Genomic DNA, 23,110 nt, shown 5'->3' with positions numbered 1-23,110 from the left:
AAGAATAGGCTGTTGCACTCTCAGAAATGTTAACATTACTTGTTAATGCTACTCCCAGAAATGTTAATGTTATGTTCATTCTCCCTCAGGCTTCATTCTCTCTTACCTGTCCCTCTTCAAATCCACACTGCAGGGACACCCATGCTCTTCCCTTTCACTGTGCTATACAGTTCCCTTTTTTATCTATTTCTCATCTGCCATGAACTTACCATGCTCCTTGATGTCAATCCTGTGCTTTCTGATACAAGCTAATACTGGTCACCCATAAATACTTGAGACTGATTTGAAAGTTATCAATTTAAGTACAGTTTTAGCTTGCTTTTCAATTCAAACAATGAAGCATTCAGTCACAATTGATAAACAATCATTGTCAAGTTCAAGTTTCAGTCAAACAAGCACATTCTGACCCCTCTAAAGAGGCAGGATTTCAGTCCACCTACCTCACTTGCTTTCTTCATGTTTCTCCACGACACCATTTCCTCATTTCCTCTTATGTTCAGGTCTACACCCACGAGTTCTCATCTTCTCACCGCAGCACTAATCACGAAGTGTCCTCATTTTCCTCAATGAAATTTATCATTTTCTCCAATCCCTATTTCCAACAATTCCAGATATTGTTTGTAACACCCAGCTAAGCGTCCCCCTGCCCCGGCCTTCACACAGCTCCCAGCTCCCTCCCTCACTGCCAAATAACAGCAGCTCCCAAACTCACCACAAGCAAGGAACAGCAAAGCCCCCAACCACTGGCTGAAGAAAATTTTTCACCTCAGTACAACCAACAGCAAAATAGTTTATACAACTGAAAAGCGGAAACATGAATCCTGAGGGCAGCTGGAGCCATGCCCACCTCACCCTGGCCTGCTGCCTCTTGCTGAGGGGAGAGGTGGGACTGAGGGTGCCACTCCCCAACCATCAGGGCAAGATGGAGGCCATGCCGCCCATCCAGCTGCCAAAATCAGTGACAGGAGAGAGGTTTCCTCCTGCCCTGAGCCTGCTTTGGTTCTGACTTGGACAATTGAACAGGACATGGAAATAAGTATAGCTATTGCTGCTCCTCCAAACAAAAAGCAAACGAACAGCTCCAAAACTGAACAAGATCCATGGGGTTTGCTCCCCCCTTTCCACTGGGGGGAAAAGGGGAAATCAATTTTTAAAAAAAACAACTATCAAAGTATGACATAAGCACATCTGACTTCTTACCAGGCCAAAACATAGCCTCTCAGCAACTTTCCAGCTGTCCCAGCTTCATAATGAAGCAGCCTGAAGGATGCCTCATCATACCTCCCAAGTCATGTAATAGCACATAAAACCCTAGAGATCACAACTCAGAAGACTTTGTAGCCACAAAGACTAGTGATGACAACTTTTTTTTTTGAGAAACACCACAACCACCACCAAATGCAAATTCTATGCACATATTTTAAATATACATTAGGAAACAAATGTGGATCTAATTTAAGAAGCTACATTCCTTTCCTGCTAGAATTAGTGATTTGATTTAATGTGAAGGGCAAGTATACTAAAAGCCACAGCATGAGTTTTGATGCAATATCAATAGGGTCAGTTCCTCCTTAGAACAGCATCTGTCCCTGACTGTTCTCCACCCGAACTTTATATTAGAAATACCATAGTACCAATCCAATCATGTTTTATTAGTTTAACTAGGTGTTACCTCATAAAATTAAACAGTACGGCAGGACTAGAAAACAAAATAGTATGTTAAGGGGTATTAAATATAGCTAGAGATAAATAACATCCTGCTCTCTAAAATGTCTATTCAGGGTAGGGAAAAGGGTGGAAATAGTGGTAATGTCTATTAACATTTGTAGTTTACAGTATATACCCAGCCTGCTCTGGAGAAAAAAAAATTAAAGGATTTAACGTTCTATACTGTAATGAAATTAAAACATTTTCCCATGCTGGTATATAAGTATTGCTGTTCAAGACTGAAGTCAGTGCCAGATAGATTCTAACAGCCTCAAGATAAAGACTTCAGGTAGATCCTCTGCAACAGTGGCAGGCTCGAAAGCAAGAATCTGTTCAAGAGCTATAATCTTATTGGGTATTTCTGGCAGTCCCTTTAAATGCTTTTGTATCCTTTCGACATCATGACTCTGAGCTCTCCCAAAAATACATTATGCCAATTCTTTAGGGTGTATAGCAAAAAACAAACCCAGCATTTGGTTAGGAATCTATAATAAGTTATTTATCTCTTATGGAGATGACTCATTTTATACATTGTTTGTTTTAACTGTTGCATACATTCTGAGAACTGAATTCAGTTTCTTTGTAGGTTTGGATACTCAAGATAAAAGCAATTTAAGACTCGAGTTTTAGAGATGAGGAGCCTCTGGATCCTTGAGAGCAGAAGAGCTCAGTTACTAACTTCCCCTTGCATCACTACTAACACTCTTCTTTCCCACACTTTTATGTAAAAAATGTGATATTAGTCTATTAAAAACAACACAAAAAACCACGCCACCCTTAATTCTACTACTCCAGGCAGTTCCAAGGTTAGAAATAGAACATTTCACATTTGAGGAATTTAGATTATTTTTCCTTTTGCAATGCAAGTTCAAGATAGCTCTCCCAGTCATTTAAAAGAAAATATTAAAAAATTGCCATACCTTCAAGCAGGGTACTGCACTGTTTAAGTGACAGTGATTCACACTGTAATGTAAATACAGTCCAGTGAAAGCTTCTTAACCACTTCTAAACCACTCTTCCAAAGAAATGCTTTGAACTTGCTGATTTGTAGAACTCTAATACTCTTTTCCAAGGGAAATGCACAGCAATTTGCATCGTATTATAACAGGTTTGCTTTTCCTGATTACAATTCACAAATATCTTGAAAGTAGTCCATGGACCCAAAGGGTCTGCTAGTCACAGGCTGCAATCATTATGAAAATTAAAGAGTGTCATATTATTTCTTAGCAAAACAAGAGCACATGAAAAACATTTCAGAAACTAATAAATAAAAACAAACAAATTCCTAAGAAAATTTCTTTAATTTTCACGTTATGGAAATACATATTTTGTTTTTATTTCCATGATACAAAAATGTTAAATATCAAACATTTTCAGAAATCTACCAATGCAGATCTTGTTTAAACAAATAAAGGGCTGGTGCAGTTAGCAGGTTTGTCACAGGTACCAAAAAAACATTTTTACAAAAACCCCACAAGCTGAGGAAGAAGGTGAGGAAGAAATAGATCAAGACTAAAGAGTGAAAACAGCAAGATGTGAAAACAAAGAAAAACTACCTCCCACCAGGATATTCATGTTTGAGGAGCACATAAGTTAAATTTATTTAATTATTTATTTTAAAAGGATATGGTACACGTAAAGTTGGTATTTAGAGGAACACTGGCTGCACTGGGGGTGGAGGGTGGGAGTAGAGAATGAAAAAGGAAAAAAAATTTCCAGATGAAGTAACTGGTAGAAAGCAGTATGTGAAACTGCAGTTCTACCTGTATCAAGAATGCTGACAGCATACTGACATTGCCTGAAAAAGTATCTAAAGATTAGGAGATTTGTGGTAAGTCCCCTCAAGCACAGGAGACAGCCTAGCACGAAGTCAGAGTGCCAGTTCTTTTTGTACATTTCATAGTCAGCATGCCAAAGGAGGTGACCAAAATACATTTAGTCTTGCTTCTTAAATCTAACATCATTTATGACAGCAAGGATTTCACATGATCAACAACAGAATCATATACTAGTTAATATATGCACAAGTAAAATTGACAGTGATTGTTCAGTAAACAGTTTAAAATAATTAAACTGATTTTCAGGACACATACTGCTTTGTTAACACCGCTTTATTTAAATAAAGTATGGCTTCCAGGAGGTGTCATCTCACAACTGCTTTCAATCAATTCCACTTGTTCAGGCAGTTGTTTCCTACCATGTTTCAGGGACTTCAAAAATTTCATTGGAACTACTTGTGAAGCTTCCTAAAAAAGGAGTCATAGAACATTATATTAAAGATTTCAATATACAAACACTAAAAAGAATAAAAACTAAGATCAACAATCTTTCGATTCTTTCAAAGCATACAAATGACAAATTTTCTTATCTACAGCAAGGCTTTAGATATGTTATTTGCAAGTCAATATTTATGAAGGGAACCCAACAGACTGTTTATCACTGGGTACTAAAAAAAAGTTCAATTTGTTTGGAAAAAACTAAGTCAAACACTAAAGAACAAAGAAAATTTTCTGAAAGAAATTGCTAACAAGTTCAAACAGAATCAACAACAAATAGATCAACAGAAATCAATTACTTTGTGGTTTAAATTCACATGACCTAAGGTTATTTGATTTCAACATACGCCCCCCCCCCATAATTTATTTATTTATTTTTTACAGACTACAGTAATTTGTACAACATTGCAAAAATATAAGGTGAAAAACAGTCACCTGATTGTCACCTATCTGCATTTAACCAGACAAACAATTGAAAGGTATTTTGGCTAGAAAAATGTCAGTATTAAAGTCTGGAAATCAAAACAAAAAATTATCCAACAACCTAGGTGACAAGTCTTCAACTAATTAAAAACCAGAAAGATTATGATCAAATGCCACACAAAACATCATGTATATTGATTTATAAATCCTAACAGTTTTTAGAAGATAGGAAAAAGATTTGAATTTATATTTTGTATTAGAAACACCATTGATTTTCAATCTTTACATATTGAATCCTAAACAAGGCTAAAAAATAGAAGATTTACAAAACACAAAAATAAAGAAAAAACATCATTCAGGCAAATCCGTATTTTGACACTTTTACAGAGGTCTACAATTTCTTCTGTTTTTCAAAATCTGTATCTCCTGAAAGTGAGATTCCTCAAGCTTCAACAGCTAACAGTTCATGAAATGTGAATGATCTGCTCACAGTCCAGTAACCTTTCAAACAAATGTAGGCTTACTCAGAACACGTTAGACCGCAAGAACTGTTAAGGGTGACTGTGACCCACCCATCCAAAATGCTTGGAGGGGATTTTAAGAACTCTCACTTTTCATCACCATCTTGTCAATTAATATCAGAAAAAAAAAGCACAGCTAAGTGATACATAAATACAAAAAGCTCAAAAAACTAAAGGGCCTACTGAAGGTTAAAATCCTGGTATATCAACACCTATCTGGCAGCTTACTGCTTCACTGAATTGTCCCAGAAAGCCAACATGTTCTCAAGAGATGTTCTAGGGAGGCACTGTGGCAAGCAGTGTGCTGGAGGGGCAGGCAGGTTGGCTGTCAAAGTTTTGGCTTAGTTGTAAAGGTAGATAACATTCTGACCACAGTGAGAAATTGCATTGGTTCTTCAACTTAAATAACTAATCTCACAAATGACTGTGAATAAGGGAAATTAGTACAATGTTATCAAGATATACAGTTTAAGTTCTAATACATATAAGTGCTAATTAAAAGGGCACATATATTAGCTTTCAAGGCAGCAGGTAGTTTTATTAAAATGGACTTATTTGTAAGCAACAGTTTGTTTAACGACAGACGTCGGCATTCAGTTATGCTATGATTCCAACTAATTAAGCTTAAGTGAAAAGGTCTACATCTGGTAAGTCTTATGACTGGTGATAAATTTGTTGAATTAATAGGATCTACTCTAGAGTCCTACTTCCAGAATTCTTTCAGTTTTGTTTTTGATAAAGGTATCTGATTTTGCATAACAAGAAAGTCAGATAAAAGAAAAAAAAGAAACTAAAAATAGCTACAAATATTCAAGGAGCTTTATTTTAAGGAAGAAAGTAGGCAAGAAATCAAATACTGCTTCTTCTAGTTTGTCTCAGTTGTTTTGTTTTGCTTTTGCTTTTTGATGCCGTCTTCAGTTTAAATAACTCACAGCAAAATAACTTATAACTCTGACTTACTGTGTTACATTCATAGAAGTCCAGAAAAGTTCAGACATTAAAGAAAAATTCAATTTTGTTCAGGCCTAGGGCAGTTCCAAACAGAACAGAACGTCATGAGCAATTGCTTTTTACCTGCTGGAACTTGTTCTTTCTTGATCTTTTTGAACTTTTTGGCTCTCTTCTTACTATCTGGTAGGGGCTCTGCACAGGAGTCTGTCTGGTTGTATTCTGGATCTTCTCCTTCTTCCATATCATCAGAACCAGTTTCTTCCTGAATAGGACTCATGCTTCTCTTTCCCACTGTACTGGTACCTGTAAAACTGAAATGTAGAAGAAATATTGTTATCAACAAGTTAAGAATAACTATTACATACGTACTAGTTACTATACATCTATTAAATGCTTATGAAGGTAGTAGAATAAACTAAGTGATGTACCATGAAATTACATTACCTGGAAAATCTGACTTGCAACTTAGACAAATGAAGGTATTCATTGAGCTATTGATGTCTCTGGCTTAGCTGTTATTCTGATGAGACTGCTCATCTCGACCGTAATTAAAGCTGTTCTCTATCCCTGTTTGGAGTTATTTTTTTTTCCTCTCTTCGTTATGAAAGCTCTTGCATATAACTGAATATCTATTGAGAATGCTCGTCACCTATTAAGCCCAAAAACATACATCTTTATATTGAAGGATTCTACATGCTAAGTTCATCCACTTTCCTGGAACTATAAGCAGTTTTACAAGTATTTCTACTATACAGAGAAAACAACCAAACTCTGTGTAATAAAAGTTAAAAACGGGTCTTAAAGTGAGATTCCCATCATCCAACAAGCTGGTGAAATAAAAATCACAAGAAGTTGAACACATTATGTAAGTAGCATTTAAATTGAAGTCTGATGAGCACATTACTAATGTTCACTTAGAGCTCTATTTCATTCAGCATACATTGAAATAACACGGCATAAATTTCATCCAGCTATAATTCAATTGTTAATCTTCCTTGAATGCCAAATGAAAATATTAAAATAAAATAAAACAAAGAAGCTAATTTGGCAAAGAAGCTAATTAAAAAAAAGAGTTCCCATTGAACTTCTAGATATGTAAATACCAGCTATTTAAATGTACATTTTAATATTTTTTCAGAACAACAGATTTAAAAACAAAAAAAAGTAGTTTTAGGCTTATAAACCTTTAGGTTTTTGTTAAAATCTACACAAAATACTTCTTTTATTGAATATTTAAGTCAATGCTTATATTTCAACAAAAATGAATATCAAATTATAAAACAAAACTAAAATCCTTTTTATTTTTCCTTTTAATCTAAAATATCTGGAAACATGGTGTAGTAAAGTTTCAGCTAAAGGATTGTCAAATTTATCTGTACAGTTTTGTCTTTGAAATAGACTTTTTTTTAGACTCAGGATCCACCAGTCCTTTTTTCCCAACCTCTCCCTTCTGTTGACCTATTTTAACGTCAGCCTGCTGGCAAAAGTAACCAGGATGAATACCACAGAAGGAAGATGGCAGAAATCTAAAATCTAGATTTTATTTTCTACTTCTATTCTTAAATGCAACTCCAATCATCAAAGAATATAGTATTTTTGTTAAATTCCAGCAGCATGAGTAACAACATCAGCACTAAATGCAATTTGATGAATCAACAGGATGTGGTGGCCTTATATAGCACTTTGCTGCCCAAAAGAGCAGACTCCACCTGATTAAAATGCTCACTAACCCTGTAATGTCATTTCTGCTACTAAATAGCAGCAATCCAGCCAGTGCTATGGTAATTACTTTGAAAGAATCAGAAGGTGGAGAGGAGTAAAAGTGAGGGAAACCATTATGATGGTGTAGCATTAAGCATTTTCCATTTTGGAAAGGAATGTCCTACTTTTGAAAGGACCAATTCCGTCATAACTGAGCATCTTGAACAGGCCTAGATACAGACAGACTTTCAATTTCAAGCATTTCCCAATTCTTATCCTCTAGTAACAAACTACTATAAACAAGCATTTCTGTGAAAAATAAACTGTAAGAAAAGGCACTACAAACTCAGTAAAGGAATCATCAGCAGGAACACAAGAACATTTCAAAACTCAGATAAGCTATTTCAGCAAAATAAAGGCATTCAAGAAACCAGTGCTACAATTGGGAGCCTGACAACAGCAGGTGCAGCACTCCTGATTTTAGCTAGAAAACTTGTAAGGCAAAATGACCCATCACTTTCCTATTCTTTATACTCGTGTTAAGTCTTCTGCCATTAGCTTATTTTATTTTACTCGTTCCTACATGATGATTAGGAAAAGTAGTAACTGCAAGCAGACCAGGATATCTAGTTTTACATAGAACATACCCCATTTTTCATGCTATGGTTTAACACTATTTTGCAGAGGAAAGGATCCCAATTGCTCAGGAGTTGGCTGGGCTGATAGATAGGGCTTTAAACTAGAGTCGAAGGGGGAAGGGGATAGAACCAGGCATGCCAGTGACGAGCTAAGAGATGGTGTGCTAGAATTAGAGGGACTGTGTCCTAGTGAGGCCCTTTGGTGCCCTTCGGCAACACAAGGTGCTGCGTGTAGGGAGGTGCATTTGAAGTGCTTCTACACAAACGCACGCAGTATGAGGAATAAAATGGATGAGCTGGAAGTCTTGGCCCAGTCCCACAGCTACGACATCGTCGGCATAAGCGAAACCTGGTGGGATGAGTCCTGTGGCTGGTGTGTTGCAATAGATGGTTACAGGCTCTTCAGGAGGGACAGGCAGGGTAGGCGAGGTGGCGATGTATGTGAAGAATGGGCTGGACTGTGTGGAACTTCAAGTCGGCGATGGCAAAGTTGAGAGCCTCTGGGTAAGGATTAAGGGACAAACAAATAAAGGGGATGTCACTGTGGGAGTCTATTACAGACCACCCGGCCAGGACGACAACGCTGATGAATTATTCTTTGCAGAACTAAGAGATGCCTCGAGATCGACTCCCCTCGTCCTTATGGGGGATTTTAACTTGCCAGATGTCAACTGGGATCACCACACGGCTGACACGAGCAAGTCCAGGAGGTTCATAAAGCACCTCGATGATAACTTCTTGGTGCAGGTGCTAAGTGAGCCAACTAGGAAAGGCGCCCTCCTAGACCTGTTGCTGGAGAACAGAGAGGGTCTTGTGGGAGACGTGGCAATTGGCGGCCGTCTCGGTCATAGTGACCATGAACTGGTTGAGTTTAGAATTTATGGTGACAGAAGGAAAACAGCCACCAAAACTTCAGCCCTGGATGTGGGGAAAGCAGACTTCAGGCTGCTCAGGGAACTAGTCAGCAAGGTCCCCTGGGAAACTGCTTTTGAAGGCATTGATGTCCGTTGGTGCTGGTCCATCTTTAAGCACTGCCTCCTAAAAGCACAAGATCAGACGATTCCAAAATATCGGAAGTCAGGCAAGCGGGGCAGAAGGCCGGCCTGGCTGACCAGGGATCTTCTACTGGAGCTAAGGCAAAAAAAGAAAGTGTACGGCTGCTGGAAGGAGGGTCAGGTGACGAGGAAGGAACACAGGGATGCTGTTCGTGTTTGTAGGGAGAAAATTCGTGTGGCCAAAGCCCAACTAGAGTTGAAGCTGGCCATGTCTGTGGGAGACAATAAAAAAGGTTTTTTTTAGATATGTGAATAGAAAAAGGAGAACCAAAGAAAACATAGGTCCGCTACTAGATGGAGAGGGTCTCCTCACAGAGGATGACATAGGCAAAGCAGAGACTTTTAATGCCTTCTTCACCTCTGTCTTCAACGCTGATGATGGGCTTCGGGACCCAGGGTACCCTGAGCTGGAGGACCATGATGGTGGGAATGACAAACTCCCAAATGACCCTGAACGTGTGCGGAATTTGCTGCTCCACCTGGATCCATACAAGTCCATGGGTCCGGATGGGATCCATCCCAGGGTGCTTAAAGAGCTGGCTGATGTCATCGCGGGACCTCTCTCAATTATTTTTCAACGATCTTGGGAATCTGGTGAGGTCCCATTGGATTGGAAGCTGGCAAATGTGCCAGTTTTCAAGAAGGGTAAGAAAGAAGACCCTAGCAATTACAGGCCTGTCAGTCTCATGTCAGTGCCTGGTAAAATTATGGAGAAGATGATCCTTGAGGTTATTGAAGAGCACCTGGGGGACAATGCAGTCATTGGTCCCAGCCAACATGGGTTCATGAGGTGTAGGTCCTGCCTAACAAATTTGATTTCCTTTTATGATAAGATCACCCATCTAGTTGACCAAGGGAAACCAGCTGATGTGATCTTTTTGGACTTCAGCAAGGCTTTTGACATGGTTTCCCATAGGATCCTACTGGACAAAATGTCCAGCATACAGCTAAACAAAAACGTCATACGATGGGTGAGCAATTGGCTGACAGGCAGGGCTCAAAGGGTTGTGGTAAATGGGGCCACATCTGGCTGGCGGATGGTCACTAGTGGGGTCCCTCAAGGCTCCATTTTAGGGCCAGTCCTCTTCAATGTTTTTATAAATGATTTGGATGTAGGACTGGAAGGTGTTTTGAGCAAATTTGCCGACGACACCAAACTTGGAGGAGTTGTGGACTCGGCTGAGGGTGGAAAGGCCTTGCAGAGAGATCTGGACAGATTGGAGAGCTGGGCGATCACCAACCACATGAAGTTTAACAAAAGCAAGTGCCGGGTCCTGCACCTGGGACGGGGCAACCCTGGCTATACGCACAGACTGGGCGATGAGATGCTGGAGAGCAGCCCCGCAGAGAGGGATCTGGGGGTTGTGGTTGACAGCAAGTTGAATATGAGCCAGCAGTGTGCCCTGGCAGCCAGGAGGGCCAACCATATCCTGGGACGCATCAAGCATGGCATTGCTAGTCGGTCGAGGGAAGTGATTGTCCTGCTCTACTCTGCGCTGGTGCGGCCTCCCCTCAAGTACTGTGTGCAGTTCTGGGCACCACAGTACAAGAAGGACATTAAACTGTTGGAGAGTGTCCAGAGGAGGGCGTCGAAGATGGTGAAGGGCCTAGAGGGGAAGACACATGAGGAGCGGCTGAGGTCACTGGGCCTGTTCAGCCTGGAGAAGAGGAGGCTGAGGGGGGACCTCATCGCAGTCTACCCCTTCCTCGCGAGAGGGAGTGGAGAGGCAGGTGACCTATTCTCTGTTATCACCAGTGACAGGACCCATGGGAACGGTGTTAAGCTGAGGCAGGGGAAGTTTAGGCTGGACATCAAGAAGAGGTTCTTCACGGAGAGGGTGGTCGCACACGAACAGGCTCCCCAGTGAAGTAGTCACTTCACCAAGCCTGTCTGAATTTAAGAAGAGATTGGACTGTGCACTCAGTCACATGGTCTAAACTTTTGGGCAGACCTGTGTGGTGCCAGGAGTTGGAGTTGATGATCCTTATGGGTCCTTTCCAACTCGGGATTTTCTATGATTCTATGATAATTCCATGCGTTTAACAGTCAAGACAGCTGGCAGGCAGCTACTTGCTCAGCACAACACAGCTCGTGCTGTACACAGCCACACAAGAGGCCATGGTCCACCCATTTTGGAAAGCATGCTCTGAAAAGGGAATTTAGAGGAGTGGATCCTATTAACTACTTGAAGTTTTGCATTTCCTCTGCTTCCCCATCTGACATTAACAGTCAGGCACCTTTCCATTAAAACTAATTTTTATATGTAACAGTAGTAATACACTACATGCTGGGGGTATATATTAATTATAAATTGTTGTACCTTGCAGCTACTATAATACAGCATTTTCTGAAGAGAAGTTCCTCTGTAACATTGGAGTATAGCTTGTTACTAAAACAGGAATTAATAAACCCTCATTACATACTTATCAGTCTGACAATCTAAGACAGAAGGTTGCTTATAAGAAATAACTAACAACTTCATTACTGAATGAAAAACTAGCCAGAACATATTGCCATCATGGAGAGGAACAGCTACTCTGCAGCTGTGCTCCCTTCCCTGGCAGAAGCTGATGCAGTAAGCTTATTAAATAATAAATAAATAAAGGATGCAGTAACATGAAACTATTATAAGAGATCAGCTGCTGGATACATCATAGTATTGAGTGCTTGACTATGTATGATTCAGATTAATCTGGATGAATATGCACATATGCACACACAAATACATAAAAATAACCTGGACAAATACAAATTTATAACATTGTCTAAATATATTTACACATAAGCATATATAAATATGTATTTATTTGTAAGATATCTCTGTCTGGAAACAAAAAGAAAAACTATCTACAGTCAGCTTGAGTGAACTGAAAGACCACCAAGTGTGCAGTTACACGTTATGCCTAACCCGGTGTAATTGCCAGCTTACACTTACAGAGGAAATATTTACAAAAGACTAATTGACAAGAGAACACAATCTAGCTAGTAACAAAGAAATAAAACAAACAAACAAAAAAAAAAACATGTCAAAAGACCTGCATGAAAGGGAGTTTGGACCAGAATCAAGTCACTTTATTCTTGGAATAACAAGAGAACCAAAATTCATGTAATGGCAATTACAAAAGTTCTGTCTATAAACAAAATAAAGACTGCTATCTAAAGCTATCAAAGTGTTGATCATCAAAAAATAAGGGTAACAAGGCTGTTTCTTGAGGAATTTCTCAGTACTAGAGAAAATAGATGAAAATCTTTCAAGGAGGTAGTGTTTAGGCAGACAACTCATTGAGACATAACTTTAAGGAAAGAATTCACTAAAAAATTTATTCAGCAATTTTCCAAATTACACATTTGTGGTTGTCCCCAACTTCTTTGAAAAATAACAAGTCTACTTTCCACATTTACTGTTTTCCAACATATCTGTTGAAAGAAGAAGTTGTCTACAGTTCATACCATAAGCCACCACTATTAGTGTCCTGCCTAGAATCTGTGAGATACCCGAAATACCTGTAAAAACATTCAGTGAGGGGAGAGACTTCCTCCAGTAGAAATAAAACTATGACTTGGGATTTCTTTGCAATAGACTCAAGATGTTCAATACGTTCAGACTATTTGATACAGACTTAACTATAAGCTACAGACTTGAACCTTAGCCACCAGAACCAAGAACACATGAAAACCAGTGCCAGGACAATGTTGAGCTCTTCATCTCTTCACAGCATGTATTCCCAAGTCTTCCTAAGTACAATAGTTCAAATAAACTAACTTCATAACTTCATTTGATATGGATTTTATCACCAGGTTCTTCCATATGCTTTTTTTTTTTTTTAAGGAATCCAACAAGTCTAACACATTTAGAATTCCCACCATGATAAAAGGCATGAAAATCTGACACCTAGCCAAAACACACACCTGCATTTAATTTTGCAAAGTAGGCAAATCATAAGCTCATGTAAGTGAGAAGCACAGAACAAGTTTGGTACATTTGTTACATGAAAGATAACATTTACAGGAAGATATAATGAGAGTTAGAACTTATCATAGCATTCCCAAGAAAGATAAAGCAGGAAGAGCTCAATGTTGTTTTTATGCCCATCTCATTTGGTCTGTTTAAAGAGAGGGAGTGGAGGTGGGTGAGGGAGAAAAAAATGAACATCTACACTAATGTAACTTATGCACTCCACCAAAAGTTTTTTTTTTTTTTTAAATATACAATTGATAGAATTTTGAAAAACTAAGAATACCAATGACTTGATAGCTGAATTATTTAATTTTATTAACACTGAAAGACCCTTTCTATTTACAGCCACACAGATCACTGAAAAAAAACTCATGTTCTCTTCGTATCTAAAACCTCTCTTCAATAGTGTGGGTAAAAACGGAACAAGAAATACACACAGCAACCTACTGTATTGGAATCAAAACAGACACCTCCTGACTTAGCTAACTATTTAAAAACAAAATTAAAACCCTTTTCAAATTTTACTCCAAAAACTCAAAGCCTCACAAGCATCATCATTTGCCTTCCTGTTTCTGAAGCACAACTTCATCAGGACTGCCTAAGATGGTAATTTATACCCTTCACTGTGGCAGTATCACCATGGAAAGTCATCAAAAAAAAAAAAACAAGACTACCTTTAGAGGAGAATCCAAAGACAAGTTTTCAAAGTTTCCAAACAACACAAGTGTCCTAGTTTTGGCTGGGCTACAGTCAATTTTATTCCTAGTAGCTGGTAAGGTGCCGTGTTTTGGATTTAAGATTAAAATAATGCTAACACACAGATGGCTTAGTTGTTGTAGAGCAGATTACAGAACTAGGACAGGTGACCTAAAGTGGCCAAAGGGATGCTCCACACCATCTGGCCACATGTGGAACAACAAAGTGGGGTGACTAGCTGGAGTGGGGCAGGGGACCACTGCTGGACATCAGTCAGTGGGTGGTGAGCAAACGCATTGTGCATCACTTGCTTTGTTTAGTATTTTATTACTATTTTCTCTTCCTTTTCTATCCTATTAAATTGTCTTTATCTCAACCCTTTTACATTTTTGTCCCTGATTCTCTCCCCCATCCCACTGCAGAGAGGGGAGGGTGAGTGAATGGCTGTGCAGTGCTCTGCTACTTGCTGGGTTAAACCGCAACACAAAAGCTATTCAGAGGTGCAAAACAAAGAGGGATGTAATTCTTTTCTTTTGGTTGTAAGAAATGGTACTGCTACAACACGCTCAGAAGCTGTGAGTTGACCTGCCCCCAGTATCCTAATATTTTAAAAGTTTATCTAACTACTAAATCTCCTTTACCTATGATCTTATGACACGTGATGTACCACTATTGATTCATGTGCAAATAAAAAACAAGAAAAATACCAGATAAGAACTACCTCAAAAGTGCTAGACTTAATAAAATGCAATAAAAATACAACAATTTGCAATACAGAAGTCTCACCTGTTAACACAGTAGTATCGACTCTGGGAAACGTAAGGTGTGCATTGAGTTTTTAACCGCTTTCTCTCCATCTCCTTCCAACTATCTTCTGTACATTTTCTCTTTGCCTGTTTTTCTTCATGTTTTTTCTCAACATATTCAGCATATGTCTGGATCCTATAACTTTCAGCATACCTGCTGGTGTTTACAGCTATGGGGAAGAAGAGTGATGTTATATACAAAATGCTTAAATTACAACACACCCTCTCCTGAGATAACTTAGTCTGAAAAACAGAAGGCTATTTGTTCAGTTCATAAAAATTACTTTTTCTAGTTCCACTGTTAGTGGTAAAATAAGTACATAAATAAATAAATGTTGTACTCTCCTAAATTCACACTGTACATTTGAATTACACATTTAAAACATTTCTGAGTCAGACTTCTTCCAAGAAGGGTTAATTCTACTGAAGACTTTTCTTTTAAATTAGAAACCATCAATTCTTCACTCATAACCCTCTTCCAGATTGCTTGTTGGCAAGAAAAGATTTCCTGGATTTTTTCCCTTTTAGTCTCATTATTTAACCCAGCAGGTTTATTTTGCAAGTCTGCCAGGAAAAGACGACATTTGCACAGGCTTTGCCAAAACTCTGATTGCTGTGAAACATAAGCTTATTTGAGCTGCATTTTTTGTTGCACAGGATACCCATGGAAGCAGCACTTAACTAGCATCCAGCTGTTCCATCCTTGTATCTTTCTAATGTTCTGTCTCCACTTAACCAAAAAAGACTGCCAGTTCAAGGTAGAAGGATTTCTGTCAACACAAAATTAGAATCACTTAAAAAAGAAAAAACTTTCACTGCCTTCACTCAGCAACAGTTTACCAACATTCCTCCAAGTCCCAGTATCTTCGCAACTCTCAGCCTTTAATCTGGAAGCCAAGCTCTGGCCTGAAGCCATCACTATAACAGATGAATCAGCAAATTAAACTGGCTGTCAGCTGGTGTCCTCTACCGTTTTCAGCCTAACTCACTGAAAGAAAGCATTGTAAACTAACCAGCACACCCATTTTAATCTAAAACAAACAAAAGAACACATTCTTTTTCATGCATGTCTGCTGTGCATTTTAAAATACCGTAATAGTAAAATGTAGATAAAATCCTGATTTTATTACTTCACTTCTAATCTTCCCATAGAAATTTCAGATGCGTAACCAACCTTCTGATCCCAGCTGAAGCACTGCCATCTTAAATACAGGGCATTCTGTACTACCCCTAGCCCATGCACAAGACATAGCATGCTCTGACATTGCAATTCAGACAGGTAAGGAAGATGGGTAGTGGATTTTTTTTTCTCTTTCAGAGAAAAATCTTCTATTCTGCATATTGGCTATACTAACATGAATTGAAGCAGCTATAATACAAGTCATGGCACACATATGTTGCTGCTACAAAGTTTTTCAAATGTACATAAAACTTGACAACACATTTTTATATTTAATTTTAATCCCAAGAATAGATAACTTTAATTATGATTAACGGTCTCATGAGACTGCTGCATTAACCAGATACATGTTAAACATACCTCCCGTCACCCCCCTTTTATTTATTTTGAACTGTGAAGTTATAGGATCTGTTTGAAGAATTAGGAGCATATTTATTGCCCATGAAGTTATAGTACAGGCATCATAAATGAATTAATAATGCTCACTGAAGTTACTGCGTGCCAGCTGACATTCCTACGGGTAAAATTTGTTTAGTTTAACTCAAGCATGTTTTTACTTGCTAAAAATCAAGCACACAGTTACCATGGATCATCTGATAAATACTGATTTGTTAAAACAGAATAACCATTTCACATTGTTTGTTTTGCTATAAACTTCGAAGCAGAGTTATGGCTCATCCATTTAATTCCCTGACAAACCCTGCCTATATATAAGGAAAAAATAATCCTTATGAATCAGCCTAAAGATAATTCTTAAAAATTATCTGTATGAAAGTTAGAAGAGCTGTCTGTCCAAAAATACTACCTTGAAGCAAGACCTGTATTTTATGCAACATGTTCCTGTTGCCACATACATACTTTTACATATGTGTATATGCATCTAAAAAGTTCTAAAAAGTTAAATGTTGAATGTAACTAGCATATTTTATGTCAAATTCAGTATATAGAAAGTGCAAATGCTTTATGCATTGAACAACCGAAATGAAGGCACATAAAAATTCTATGGAGCCACACAGACAAGTGAATCTTCCACGGTTTGGATCTGAAAAACAGCTCCCTTAAGAGCTTTAAATACGTTCTCTCTGATGCTCTTCTGGTGAATGATGTCCCTGCTGTCAAAGAAACCAAATACAGTTACCTCACCCTGCAGTGCCCATGGAAGAAATGCATTGCTAGAATACCTGGTGAATTCTAATGAACTGAATAGAACATAAGGTTTTTATTTACTTGTTTTTAAATCATAGAGAAGACAAAATTTTTTTGTGAGAAACCTGACATACTAACCAGCACCACATGGCTGCATTTCATTACATTGGGTGCAGCTGTAAAGTTAAGTTTCTGCCTTAAAGTCGAATAATAGTAATTGCACATTATTTCAGGAAAGATTTCTAAATGACGGCATCTTCCCTAGTTAACAGGCAAGCTATTAAATAGGCTGGCTGACACTGAGTGATCCAAGAGGAATGTGTACAAAGATGCTCTTTCACCAAGTCATTACTGTCATACAGAGCAAAATCCTTACTGATGGCCACCAGCAATATTAAGCCTCTTAAAAATTGTCAAATATGTAAGTGAACTGCATAAGTAAAATAATCACAATTCATAAATTACAGAGAACTACACAGATTAAGGCTGTGATACTAAACACTCAAATTTATGAAATGATAAAAGTAAAATATCACCTATGAAGTATTAAAGTGACCTCTGCATAGATGCTGCTTTGAGACTACTCCCTCAATCAGATTGAGGGGGTCCAAATTGTGAGTAGCTAATTCAGTGCTTTGTTTTATTCTCATTACTCGTGACTGTTCCAAAACGTTTACATATGCGTTTTTTTCATTTGTTTTTGAAATTGTCCAGTTTGAAAGTAAAGCTCCTTAGCTCAAGAAGCTAACAAGTGCCTATTTTATAAACAGAAAGCAGAAGTAAACTAAAGACCACACATCCCAAACTAGAGGATATATTTTTAATTAACCTAAATGGAATTAAATTGTCCACTACACAAAGCATCCAATCATGGCTGGGATCCCCCACACAAACATATTAACATATTACGAGAAAAGTCATAAATCAAAATTCTCCAAAAGAAACAGCACATGATCGTGTGGCCATGAACTTTATCAATGGAAGTGTAATTGACCTCCATTATGTTAAATATTAGTGAAACTGGTATTGCAATATTATTTTTTTCCCCCCACTTAGCTGATAAGCAGTTTTCAGACTTCAGTATACCCGGAAAAGTTCTACTGCAAGGCACTACACTGTTTGACAACTGACTAGTCAGACCAGAAATTGTAAATGCATTTCTCCGACCTCTCCCACTCGAATTATGAAAATTACTGATAGTTGCTAGTGCTGATTCAACATTTAAAAGGACTGGGTACACTCTGTTGGCTTCTCTCAGAAATATACGTGAACTTGACAGAACCCTCACCAATCTGCCAATATTTCTGTTTACTGCTGCTCTTTTCCTACCCTCTCCGATTTCTCTCCCAGTTCAGCCTTTTCGTGGCAGTGCCTGTCTCATACTGGCTTCATAACCCACCATACCCTTGAACATTCTTTAGTGTTAAATTCATGGATCCCAGTTCTGCTCCAGCCATGCACTACTCCCACCTTCTTTTATAAATTGCATGTTTCTGCTGCCGTTCGGCGCCACTTTTACCTTGTGTTGCATTATCCAGTTCTGGTTTTTATCGCAGTTTTCTACATACAGGTTAGCCATTATCAAATACAGTTTTCTTTAGTATCCAAGGTATTTCAGAACAGGCCCACTCACAGCCTCTTTGCTGCATCTAAACATGCCAACTAGTTCCCATTCTCACCCCGTTAACTTGCTCCCCGGCTATCCCTTACCTAAAACAAGGGAGCAGGGCTGGCAGCGGGGCTGGCACCAGGCGCTGGTCCAAACACTACCACAAAATTGCCCCTTGGTGATGCATAAGCGGTTACAAGACCCCATGCCTCGTTCACACCCCAAAAGGACCAGCATACTCCAAACAAGTAAACAAAAACATATGATAAAAATGACTCCACTACCATTTTTTTTCCGCTTAGAAGTCTGTTTTGACAACCAAAATAAAAAACACTGTAAGAACAGCGACAGGCTGGCAGAGCATTCCTTCCCCCACCAACATAAATGGACAAATTGTAAAACTATGACTAATCCTTAGGATTAGGAAGGAGGCAGGCTACACTAACCTTAACCATGCCTTTTCAGCTACCGATAAACTACTATTTTTTAGCTTTCTTTCCAAAAGTTTCTTCACTTGGTGCCTGTGCAGCACCCCAGAGTCAAGTACAAGCGGCAGCCATTCGAACACAGAAACACAGTGCAGACCCAACCTCATGAGCTTTGTGCGCTCTTCTCACTACTTCAAGAGAACGAAATCCTAAACTAGCTATTTTATTGTATTATTTAGCAATTTTCAGATAAATGACCTTAAGACTAACTGCCCTACGTTGCTCTTAGCTCTGACAAAATAATTAAAAAAAAACAAACAAAACACAACTAAACATAGTGGATAAAACCACTTTCTCAGGTATATTTATCTCAATAATATTTACCAAAAAAAAAAGTTAACAAAACCTGCTTGCTTTTGTCAGCAACTTAGGAGGATGGGAATTCATTTGCATTTCAACAGCAACACCTGAATTCTTTAAATCCTGCTCTAAAACTGTTGGGTTTCAAACCAGCCGTTCTAAGCCAAACGGCTGAAGAGCACAGTGGAGTTTTAAGGGAGCAAATCCGTCTGACACTGCTACTGTCAGAGCTGTGTAAAGCCTCATCAGTTCCTAAGGGCAAGGCACCTACACAAGACAGGCACGATTCTTTAAAGCTTTGGTTTTCAACCCGCACTAGCGAGGCAGGTATTTTGTTGAGTTGGATGTATTTCGCATGCCCCTTGCTAGAGCTTTTATTAAAATGAAACTACCTTGAAAGCAGTTTTTCCCCTTTCATCAGAATTATCCTGCACAGGTTCATTTCTCATAGAGTCGAGCAAATACATTTCAACTGTGACTGAAGGGAGTCAAAAATAACTGCTAATTCAGCTACAGATCACCTGCTTTCCATTTTCCGTAACAGCTGTGCTGCCGCATTCGAGCCCTTTTGCACATGCCAAGGTAAGTACAGCATGCTTGCACAGCATTACCGAATGAAGTGACACTTCATTAACGTGCTCCTCAAGATCCTTGTCCTCAAGGAAGGTTAAGGATTAAAAAAAAAAAAAAGAACACAACTCATTGCAAACTGTTTTAAAAAATAACATGATAGTCAAGAATTAGATTGAGCAAGTTCCTCTAGGATCATCCTGCACTGAAGCATCATGACGGGAAAGTCTGAGTTTGCTCTGACAGCAGGAAATAAAAGGTGTCTAAAAATTTTGGTTTAAAAAAAAAAAATACATCACTACTACACATTTCTTTGGAGTCCATGAAGAAAATCCTACCTTTGAATAAACCACTCTCGTTCTGAGACACAGGTACAGAATTCAGTACAAAATGTACAAGGACAAGTCACTGTGTTAAGGACACCATTTTTATAAGTCACTAAATATATCAATTTTGTTATTTAATTCCATACCTAATTTCACAAGCTGCATACTAACTGCACAAAAACATAAATAAGGATGGTGAAGATGTATTTCCTTGGTCAACAGAACCAGCGTACTGGAGATTGATGGACAAAAGTTATTTTACAATGAGGGATCTGTCGTATCTGAATTACACATGGGATTAGCAGCTATTTGCAGGCTATATCAGAACTGAAAACGCCAACTTGTATGTGGCACTGACCATCTCTTTCTATTTTCTCCTCCTGTATTAGTCTAAAGACAGCGGAACGTGTTAATACAGATTTAAAAACAGACTTTTTATAAGAGATTGCTTTACAAAGACTGTCATTTCTTGAAACCTGGATCAGGGTAGAGGGAGCAGTGTCAGTGTGATGGCAAAGCAGCCCTTCACCTTGCAAAGGACGATGGCCAGGTTAGCCAGAGAGCAAACCAAAATGAGTCTCTGTCTGTTTTGGAGAAAATGGGAAAATGAACAGGTGAAATAAGATGGTTTTACAGACAAGAAAAGAAAAAAAAATGCCAAGTACAAAGCATAGCAAAGAAAGGACAAGGAACCTTAGACAGTATTTTAAACTCAAATATTATAAAGGAGTCTTAAGGACACAGCCTACCAACTGTTCTGTGTGTTCCCACAGCACCAGAACAAAATATGCAATAAATGAATTTTATATCTATATAAAACAAAGCAAAACAAAACCACACCTGCCCACTAAGCAATGTTTGGCGTTCGTGGGGTGCTGGCTTCCCCTCCTAACCTTTTGCTGATATCCTGGGTCTGTTCTATTGCCATTTAACAGGGACTAGGAACAGTTTAAAGGCGAGACTCTTAGATTTACAATATCTGACATTATTCTTAAAAACGCAGACAGGAAACTGCAGCCACACAGTGCTAGGCCTAATATTTTATGCAAATTATAGTCATATACATGCACGCACTTGGATGTGATACAACATCCTTAGAAGTTCAGATACATGTGCAAAGAACATCTCTTATGCTCTTTTCCTTGCTGCATTGTAAACATTTACTTAGAAATTTTTGTTGTTGTTTTAAATAAAAATACCAGACATGTCTAACATGTCTGTAGATACCCCCTGTATCATTCTTGCACAAAATGTACATAGGAACTTTATAAGTAGAAAATTAAAGTGAAATGCTTTTTTTGTACAGGTTAGTTGGTGGCACAGAATCAAGCCTCTCCATGTAAACAGGTATGCCAGCAAAGTATCAGAATGGCATCATTGCCTCGTCTCCACAGTGTACAGCTGCACATGCTAGATAAGTCATTTGTTATTCCCAGAGCAGCTACTGGGGAAAAAAAATCTCTCCACAGAGAACACAGATGACGGTACAATCCACTGAGACGTTTCACACTATATACATGTATGCAGATTGTTAGGATTTTAACTTTCTTAAAGTTGCAGTTTAAGTACTAAAAGAAGTCAAACCGTTTTGCCTTTGCACCCTGTTTAAATGCCTCAGCAATAGAAAAAAAATCTGTGAAATGCATTAACCCATTTGAAAAAAAAAAAATCCTAAACAGATGAAAAGCTAGTCAAAAGAGTTCCAAGATTACATTAATAAGAAACTTATTATATTCAAACTTGCATGGCAAAGGGTTAGTTTTTTGTTAGTTTGCTTTTTGTTTTTTAAGCAATGAGAAGAAAACATTGCCGCAGGTGCCTGACAGCAAGTCCATCCCTAATCTGTCCTCTACATCACTAATGCTGAAAGTTGTAAAACAGCTGTGTTGTGATTTAGATCTCTAGCTCTAATGTAAGACAAGGACTAGAATATATCATCCAGCAATTCCACTTCTTGTTACACACAAAACTCCTGAACCACACAAGTACAAAATTCACCACATTTCATTGCCAGCACTTACTAGCACAGAAATGCTAGTAGAACTAGTAAAATGTTCAGATCTGTTAATATACAGAAAGTGTAAAATGTACATAACACTTCCTTTCCCATAAGATAGGTCTTTGAGTAACAGTAGATGTTGGGAATGGATTGGTCAGATCTGAGATTTTTTCTGGAAGGCACACCACGATGTGGGGCTAGCTGGCTAGGCAGCTGATTTCATCTAACAGCCGGTTACCAAACAGGGGGAATCCCCTTCCTTGCTCCTTAGACCCTGCAAGCCGCATGGTCCCATGCCCTTCTTTATGATGTTTCTCTGGTTTATAGACCTGCTGATGAGCTAGGTGACCCCCACTGAACCAGCAGCAATTTTATTATTTTTTTTTCTGGGCACAGAATCAGCAAAAGGATAACAGTGAGAGCTCACTGCTTGAGTAGGACAAGAGTCATGACCTTTATACATGAAGGATTACAACTGACACAAACCATTAACTACGTTTTAATGCCAGCAAATTAAATATTTCAGCTAAGGCTGAGCAGTCACAGGAAGCAAACTCCTGCAAATCTGGTGACATTTCTGATGCTTGTTAATAACTTCAGACCAATGAAGTAGTGAACTGAGCTTGGAGACGTCCTCGAGGCAGTGCTGTTCAGTGACAGAGGCAGGTTCATAGCAATTCAGGCAGTTCTCAATCCAAGCCTATTAATGCTCCAGGTCACTGTAAGACACAGGTAACAAGCCCACCCACCGTACTGGGG

At 38.6% G+C, this 23,110-nt stretch overlaps 1 protein-coding gene across 3 annotated transcripts in view; it reads right to left on the bottom strand.

The window, feature by feature from the left end:
• Positions 1 to 2,989: 2,989 nt before the first annotated feature.
• The window catches only part of PARN (poly(A)-specific ribonuclease), a 64,279-nt gene continuing 44,158 nt past the window's right edge, over positions 2,990 to 23,110 (bottom strand). For all 3 annotated transcript variants that reach the window (XM_083799838.1, XM_083799840.1, XM_083799839.1), the window contains 3 exons: positions 14,714 to 14,903; positions 6,002 to 6,189; positions 2,990 to 3,953 (listed from right to left, as the gene is read on the bottom strand). In XM_083799838.1, coding sequence (XP_083655964.1) covers positions 3,901 to 3,953; positions 6,002 to 6,189; positions 14,714 to 14,903 — 431 coding nt within the window. In that variant the 3' untranslated portion in view covers positions 2,990 to 3,900. The remainder of the gene's footprint in view (positions 3,954 to 6,001; positions 6,190 to 14,713; positions 14,904 to 23,110) is intronic.

The sequence above is a fragment of the Anser anser genome (assembly GCF_964211835.1).
Source record: "Anser anser genome assembly, chromosome: 15".
NCBI lineage: Eukaryota > Metazoa > Chordata > Aves > Anseriformes > Anatidae > Anser > Anser anser.
The sequence above is the reverse complement of the archived record's forward strand: the minus strand, read 5'-3'. Positions and strand labels throughout refer to the sequence as shown.